Source organism: Festucalex cinctus, chromosome 10, assembly GCF_051991245.1.
Source record: "Festucalex cinctus isolate MCC-2025b chromosome 10, RoL_Fcin_1.0, whole genome shotgun sequence".
Taxonomy (NCBI): Eukaryota; Metazoa; Chordata; class Actinopteri; order Syngnathiformes; family Syngnathidae; genus Festucalex; species Festucalex cinctus.
Window position 1 is genome coordinate 10665783 of NC_135420.1, and position 8836 is coordinate 10674618.

At 37.7% G+C, this 8836-nt stretch overlaps 1 protein-coding gene across 2 annotated transcripts; it reads right to left on the reverse strand.

Moving 5' to 3' along the window:
• Positions 1 to 2250: 2250 nt before the first annotated feature.
• On the reverse strand, positions 2251 to 7645 carry acer1 (alkaline ceramidase 1). 2 transcript variants are annotated; one of them, XM_077534480.1, is made up of 6 exons: positions 7422 to 7645; positions 7210 to 7324; positions 5882 to 6020; positions 5346 to 5483; positions 4210 to 4347; positions 2251 to 4133 (listed from the first exon to the last, which is right to left on the reverse strand). In XM_077534480.1, the coding sequence occupies exons 1-6, from the start codon at positions 7512 to 7514 to the stop codon at positions 3956 to 3958; spliced, it is 801 nt and encodes a 266-aa protein (XP_077390606.1). In that variant the 5' UTR covers positions 7515 to 7645; the 3' UTR covers positions 2251 to 3955. The 2 variants fall into 2 exon arrangements, with proteins under 2 accessions (XP_077390606.1, XP_077390607.1); XM_077534481.1 differs by having other exon boundaries at positions 7210 to 7257; positions 7369 to 7511.
• Positions 7646 to 8836: the final 1191 nt, after the last annotated feature.

Below are 8836 nucleotides of genomic sequence, written 5' to 3' on the forward strand. Positions count from 1 at the left end.
GCAGAGGGAAAGGAATCCCACCTTGGCTTTCAGACATGAGTGTGTCTTACTCACATTGAGACGTCAAGTCCTTAATCCTCCTTTTTATCCGGAAAGAATGGCACAGGACAAAAGGATAATGTGAAATTTTGCATACAAGAGCTTTACTATAATTTTATTATTTTTGCCTTGACAAGCGTTAAAGACACAGCAATGATAAACATCATCTTTATTCTATAATGTTTTAATGACTTGTAAGCACAATCCCCAGTGGACACTGATGATAAAAGCAGTTGTTATCCCAGATAATTACTTTAGTCTATTAGGAATGGTGACTTTTGCAAAGGAAAAAGGATACATTTATAATCATTACCATTATACCTATGATAATGAAATATCAATTCATAGTATTTATTATGGCTTTTCATCATTAACATGATTTTACCTGAATTTTGTAAAATTAGCACGTGTTCTCGAGTGAAAAGTGTGGCATCTGCATTATAAACAGCTACTAGTCTCATCAAAAAGGAAATTATGTGTCACATGTGCAATTAAAAATGTTCACTAATGAACACATGTCTGAGGCTTGCCAATTAGCTTGGATGTGGAATGCACATAAGATTTATGTTGTCAGAGTTGAACAGCCACATGTGAGGCTTGTCAAGCTGTCTTGTCCAACTTTGATCACATTTCTCCTGATTTTTTTCAGTGTGTTGGTGGTCGGCAGAAGGATTCCATAGAAATATACATTTTTTTCGCCCGCTCCAACACAAGTAAAGACATACGGGCTCCATGTAAGATGTGAGCTTTCATACACAAAGATAAAAGCTAAATGAATGAGCTGACAAAACCAGCCTAAAAGTGAAAATTGCAAACTGATGTACTTGTTATAAATCAACAAGTTCTCCTTATATATGATGTGATAAGTATGTATATGTACAAATTACATACAATATTGACTTTTGTAAAAATAAAAGAAGTAACAAATTGTGTTGCAAATTGATAAAATTCATTTCATTCTTTCATAACTTCATATTTTCTATAGTTAGTGTAAGGTTCTAATAATAACAGTTTGTCAGTGAAAAATGTATGCTGATCTTGTGTTTACTTTTAAGAACGTTTTAAGTAAGCGTCCACGGCAGACAAGTCTGGGGCTAGACTTTGATGTGAGATTAAGATTACTGTGCCTCATCTTTGGCTCAAGGGGTCATCTGCACTCTCATACTGGCTTGTCAGTCAGTCAGTCAGTCTGTCTTATGACTCATTCTGCTGTGAAACTGATATTAAAACATCAACAATCCGTCCTAATAAGAATAATCTTTCTTTACATATGTGCTAAAGTTTGTCAATAAAATTAAAGTGTGTGGATGATGGTGCAGGCCGCACTGTCAAATTCTCTTCTTTTATACCCACAGCAGCCCCCGACAGCATATTTTGCAATGCATTGAGAATTATTATACTGTGGATTGTACAGTTCTTTCTTTTCCTAATAAGGCAGGAAATGGTCAATTAGATACTCAGCAAGTTTGGCAGGGGTCAATTTGATACCTTCAAGTACCCTAAAGGGGCCTACTGCCAATTACGTCAAACCATCACTCTACCGCCTCCTCGGTGCCGCCGCAGTCTTGCGAGATGGCGGCCATCAGCCAACCATACATAATGCCATCCATCTGGACCATCCAAAGTAGCACAGCATTCATCAGGGAATACAACTGTTTGAAGATGAGTCTGAGCTCATTGCAAACCTAGAGGTGGTCGAAACGCAGCTTTATGCACAACTGCAAGTCTTTCGGATGGCATCCTGCATCGAGAGGTTCTTGGCACTCCAGAGACATTAACTGCCTCAAATAACTGCTTGCTGTGTGGCTTTTTAACAGCTGCTCTCTAGATATTACTTAATAGGCCTTTTTCAGAGCTAATCTGCTCACGTTTGCGGTAGTGTTGCTGTAGTCATACCGATTTGCACAATCATACATCATGAATTCAGCCGTATTTTTATATTTCTATATTGATGACCCCACACAGCATTTAATGTGTTTGCATAAATGATCAGATTTTTAAAATGTTATTATTGCAAAATTATTTTGGTGTCTCCAAAAGAGAATGAGTAGGTTGATTTGTGTTTGATTTTAAACTAATTAAAAATACTAGTTATTCATTTAACTCTCATATTTCAGCCATTTAGGAACCAATCATTCAGCAATTACTATAATTGATTCAAGATGCAGCATTTTTTTCTTCCTTTTGAAATAATGCCAGTGTCAGTCCATAGGAGGTCACTGTTGAGCCTTAACACGGAGCAAACATATTGATTTACTGTTTACATCATTTGTTTTACATCCAGTATTGTTACGTTCAGGATCATCCACAGAAGATTAACAGTAGTCTGATTTTTATGTTGTCAAATATTTCGCAAGGCATGATGAGGTGAACACATGACATGCAAACTGAAAATGAATAAATCATTGAAGCAAAGCTGCCAAAACTGGAAAAGACAAATATCCTAATACATGGATCACTTAGGTTCACATACATTTACAAGTTATTACAGTCATACAGAGTATATTATATTGACATGATACAACAATACAACATTCGGTAACTCATTTACTCCAAGCCATTTTCACAGAAGCAATACCCTTCACTCCCGGCTGTTTTACTGGATTTTGACTGATCTTGCAAGGCCCACAGAATATTGTGTTATATTGTTATAAAAACAAGGAACATACCAAAAGAAAGATTAAAGTCATTTCTTTCATCAGGAAAAAAAAAAGTACATTTCTATCAGTTTCCCCTTTGCAGCAATTAGCATGAGAATATAGCTATGTTTCATCATTATTCACAAATCTATTTAGAATTGTGAGTAATTGAGCTTTTTTCAACATGTCCTGGTTAATCTCCTTTGCTCTGCTGCCACCTGCTGGCCGTTTGTGTAATAACTACAATTTCTTCAACGGTTCTTTGCAGTTGAGAGGCTGCATTGAATCGTTCTATATGCTCTATTATTAAAAACAAAAAACAAAAAAAACGTATACATACGTCTTTGGGACACAAAACATTTCAAATAGAACGTATTTACATGTTTTTGGGAGCAAATGAGTTTTAAACAGTCAAGTATTGGGTAAACAATAAAATAAACATATTTCCTCTAGATTTATAATTTTTAATTTTCATACTCAGACATTAAAACAAATAATTTAAAAAATATGATAATGTTTCATTTTAATTGACAGTTTTGTAAAATTCTTTTTTAGCTATTAGTGTCAACATTTTGGAATCTCTTGTCTTGATTGTACTATGTGTGTATGCGTGATTATGAAATGTGTAGCATGATTTTTTTTTTTAAGTCAAAATTATATATTTTTTTAAAATCACAGTTGTTACTATTTAATAGTATTTATATTGGGGTGAGATAAACTGTAAAGTAGGGGTGTGAATTGCCTAGTACCTGACGATTCGATCCGTATCACGATTCATAGGTCACGATTCGATTCGATGCCGATTAATCCCGATATGAATTTACAAGTCGATTGTTGCAATTTTATTTATTTATTTTTTTACTCAAATTTAGAAAATACCATTCAGTAAACTTATACTGTACATGTACACTGTAAGATTTGAATGAAAATGTATTATTTATTGATCTGAAACTTCAGTCTTAGAACTGTGAGCCACTGTATTTAACAAACAGGTTGTAACATTTTTCATGTTTGAACAGCATTGAAATAAAGTATTAAGGCTTAATGTTCCATTAATATAACATTCTTCCATGCTTAAAGTGTGAAAGTTAGTTTGTGGAATATTTTTCCATCAAAAATGGATGTTAAAAAATCGATTCGGCTGCCTATTGAATCGATTCGAGAATTGCGTGCTGTAGTATCGCGATATATTGCCGAATCGATTTTTTTTTAACACCCCTACTGTAAGTCAGCCATCAGTTATCTCAAATAAAAAATGCACTGCACCGCAAAAGTCATTAGCACCGTTTGAGTGTCTTGGTTGTGCCTCCCAGGACAATGTGAGGTAATCCAAGTGGCAATTTATCACAGGGCCAGTACTGCAGTCCAGGCAACGAGTAGGGGATCTCGGAGTTGGCATCCAGGTAGGCTATCAGCGTACTCACGTATGCCACCGCAATCACAATCAAAATGTGCCTGAGGGACAGTCCAAGTGGATCAAAAGCTCAGGGTTTATAGGCTAATACATGAGGCACACACAACACAAGCTTACCAGATGCCATGCAAGTAGCAGAAGTTTAGCCTCTGCCAAAATCCGCAGCCAAAGCGATCACTAATCCAACAGGAGATCGCTAGGATCCACAAAGCCACCGACCATTTGGCTAGTGTCAAAGCCTTCTGGTCTGTACAGCTAAATAAACAGAATGAAAGAAAATGATGTCACTATCAAATTATTATGTGAACACTTAGGAAATACCAAGACAAATAGTCAGCAATGCTAGCATTTACTTCAGAGCATATTTAGTGATCCCCAGAGACAATACAAATGTGCCTCTTGAGAGCTATGAAAAGCATGTAATTGACACAGTAAGTGCTATGATTTTTTTTTTTTGGTGTTGCTTTTTATTGCTTTTCTGGTCATAAACATGCCGTGAAATTTTCTGTAGCTAGAACTAATATGACTGGACTTAATAAAAAAAAAAGTTTAATGGCGAAGTTAACCTTAAATTAAATCACTTGACAATACTATGTTAAATGTGACCTCACTAGTCTAAACATGACATTCTGCTTAATATTACATTTGTGGAATATGAGTCATGCAGCAAAACCCAGCTGTTTTTATCCATTTCAGGGGGCGGCCATTTTGCCACTTGCTGTCGACTGACAACTGACAGTTGCGCAGGTCTCAGGTAACAACCAATCACAGATCAGCCAGAAAACAGGTGAGCTGTGATTGGTCGTTGCCTGAGCAACTATGATGTCATCTTCAGTTGACAGCAAGTGACAAAAAACTGGCGGGATTTCGCTGCTAAACTCATATTCCACTAACACAATTTTAACCAAAATACCATATTTAGACGAGTGGGGCTGCACTGAACAGATTATTGTCAATAATTCTTTTGGTGGTGGCTTCCCCTTTGGCAAAAATATCAATCAGATGTTCCAACATGTTAAAAATCACTCCTGACATACTCTTGTTCACGTTTACCCATGTATCTTTCTTCAAACACTACAAAGAAACATCAAGGACAAATATGTTTGAAGCAATGAGTGATGAGGAAGTCACTCATATGACTCGCCCTAACCCTGACCATGAAAAAGTGTTGATAGCGAGTGGAGCTTTTCGGACCACAGGAGGCGCAGTAAGCATCATACTTGATACCAGAAAAGCTGTGATTAGTCTCATACCATCTCATCTCAATCGCCAGAATGTAGAGCATGTGCAGGCCGAAGCAGTTGAGAGCATAGGCATTGACAGTAGGTTTGACAAAGGAGGACACTGATGTGATGACGGTAACCACCAGGATGAGCCTTGAGAAGGTGGACCTGTCCATGACACATAGAGATGTCATCAAGAAAAAAAATATAGACCGGCAGTATAGTTTCAGGGCGGCGTTCTTTAAAAATTCATTGACCTTTCCAAGCCAGCTCAGGGTTAATAATTAATAAAGTTTGAGGCGGGGCTCCATCCAGCCCCCCCTTTTTTTTTTTGTCAGTTTACTTTTAAGATGGCAACGCTGTATTGTCTTGTTGACAGTGACTCCTGTTGGAGCTGTCAGACAGGCTCCTGAGCCAGCACAGGTTAGGTTTCAGAGTGGCGTGTGCTCAATGAATGAATAGTTTTTCCCTTTTATCCGAAGGCATTAGAGTGAGCAAGCATGAACAGTCTCCTGAATGATTACACAGATTGTAATACGGTTGCGGTTGGCTTGCTGTTGTGTTACCTGTCCTTTATAAAAGAAGGAAACATCCTCCGTGGGAACCATATGGCGTATCCCACTGCCAACACCCACAAGATTGACAGCTCATCCAGCATCTGGCCAACAAAACTCAAAGTCATGTGGAAGTAGGCAGAGAAGATACCTGTGAAGAGAAAGAACTATGAATAAAAAGTCTAATTTGTACGTAGGCCTAGCATATATAATAGCGAGTATAATTGAGAAGAAGCAAGGGAGATGGACATAATTATTATTAGATCAAGTTACTAGCAAGAATTCTATCAACTGAGTGGAAAATAATGTTTTATTGCACAGGTGTCAAACTCAAAGCTCGGGGGCCAGATCCGGCCCACCAAATCATTTTATGTGGCCTGCAAAAACAACTTATTGACTGCATTGACTTTAGTACTAAATTACGTAAATTTTCTTCTAAAAGATTTCATTTTTGTTACCAATCACCCTAATAAAATACTAATATTTGAACAAATAGTTTTTAATGGCCTCTGACATCAAACCAGTTATTCGATCAAACGTTTATTTGAGTTCACACTGTCATCAAGGCCCTCCGAACAATAACTACAATGTGGCCTGCGATAAAAATGAGTTTTGAATGAGTCTAAAGTGCAATTCTTGGTTTGAAACAACAGAGGCTAACTGGTCTCAGTTGTGGGGTTTCCATCCAAATTTTTAAGCAAATTAACTGATAATGTGCAAAACAGACATGCGATTATACCCGTTTCTATCGGTTCTTTGCGAATATTGAGAGGGGACTCCGCCCCTGTAGGTGGCGCTATACACCAGAGAGATCATGTGATCCACCAGTAATTTAAAAGAAGAAGAAGAAGAGGAAGTGACAGTGCCGTGCGATGACATCATATGAGTTTGCTTTTGTAATTCTTAATAAACCATAGGGAGCAAAAAATAGGGCCTCTTGACAAGACCAAGAACATAAAACAAATCAAATTGGGGCGCACTTCAACATGACGTCACATTGGAAGGGTCTATATCACAATTCAATGTGGTTCACAGAATAAAGCACAACACCTTTTACAAACAGAACAGCTGTAGACATTCATAGGCAAAGCAAAGAGAACAAAATTAGCTTATTAAAATTACTAAAAGAACATATGCTGATGACATTTAAACACAATTACATTAAACACTTCGTAATTAGCTATGGTTCTGTTTTATGTCACCATCACAGAGTACTTGCACTGGCCAAACCCGGTATTGACATAAGGATGTTAACGTTTTTGATCGTCTGTCCCATGTTTATTTGGAGCAGAAAATCAGTTAATTTAATCTAAGGATATATGCAGGAAAAAATAACTTACCTACAAATAACATCATGACCCAGACCAGGTGGATTGCCAGATTCCTCTCTTTGGCGTAAGGGTGAAGAAGGTAGAGCATGATGGGAGATATAATGAAGAAAATGAAGCTGCTAATCTGCGAGGGGGAAAAAAAACAACAACAAAAAACAAGCTTTTCACCTTTGAATACAAGAAAGCCCACCAGAATTTCTTTTTCAGCCATTGACTCTCACAGTGTTAAAGAACTCCGCCACATGTTCAGAGTGTTTGTAGTTGTCTTCACACCAGTCGACCTCTGAACTCTCATAGGAGAAAACTCCAGCCATCCTTTCACTTGAGTAGGCACCTGAAAGACAGATTGGCAGAAAGTCCAGCTACACCAAAATCTAAGCAAAGAACGGTCAGCTGCGCATTGGGGAAAGAAAAAAAAACAAAGAACATGAAGGAGGACTGGGGGAGTTATCGTAGGTGGTTTATGGAAATTGACTCTCCCTTTGTGCCCTTGTATTCAAATATGCATTTGCTCACTTTCACAAAGCCTTTGTACATTTTGAATGTACTGCAATGAATGAAAGTGTTGCTACTATTCAAGTCTTAGGTGTACTGTTGTCAAAGACACAATGATACAGAGAGGATTTAAGAATTATTGTTCACTACAAAGTCCCATAAAGGAAATTGAGGATAAATAAATAACGCAATGAAGTATTTTTGTAAGTTTGTGTCTTTCTGCTCCCCCCCGCCCTCTGTTTCATTTTCAGCCAATATGGTTATGGAGAAAGTAAAAGTTATGCAAGATTAGATCAGATTTGAATCGATAACGCTTTTCTGTCTGTCTACTGTATTACCGACTGATCTATCAAGAAGCATGAGCTCATGCTTGTGATTTCCTCCAGTTTACAGTAACAGTCTAATTTTAATACAATACTCCTATTATAAAAAGAAAAGAAAAGTGTTAGGAGTTATTTTTTTTTTTAGAAATGAACTTGTCCTACCTCCCATGCCCTACTTCTTGCTTGCAGTGCCTTCCAGTGTAGAAATGCTGCGAGGCTCCAGGTGACTCAACAGGTGAACTTTGGCAGGGTGGAGCATCGAGACGCGCGCAATCCTGTTGCACCAGACTGTGACATCACTAATGGGCACGCGCAGAATTATGATGCCACGAGACTATCCATATGGAAAGGACCAACCACCACCCTCGCCCTCCCTGAAACGTTTCTTTGCTGGATAGACAAGAATTATGAATAATAAAATAAAATAAAAGGTGCAGTTGTGCGTCTGCAGGTTTTTCTGAGGAAAGGAGGATCAACCGGTCCCACCTGTGCTATGTTTGTACACCTGCGTGTGTCTCTCTGTAAGTATTCCTCATATAATTGGGACATACATTTGTAAACTGCCTCAAATAATAAATTGATTGAGCACAACGGTTTAGTTGACTAAAGTGAAATGAATCACAAGATATGATAAATCAAGTCAAAATTTGACTTGAAGTAATAATCAAGATACGCTTTTCGTAAGACATGAAAAGAAATAATCACAAAGGGACTAAATCAGAGGTACGAGTCCATTCTAGAGACCCTCTATCCATCTTGTTTTAGAAGTCTCCCTCCTAAAACACACCTGCATCAAATGGTCAGCTCATCAGCAAGCT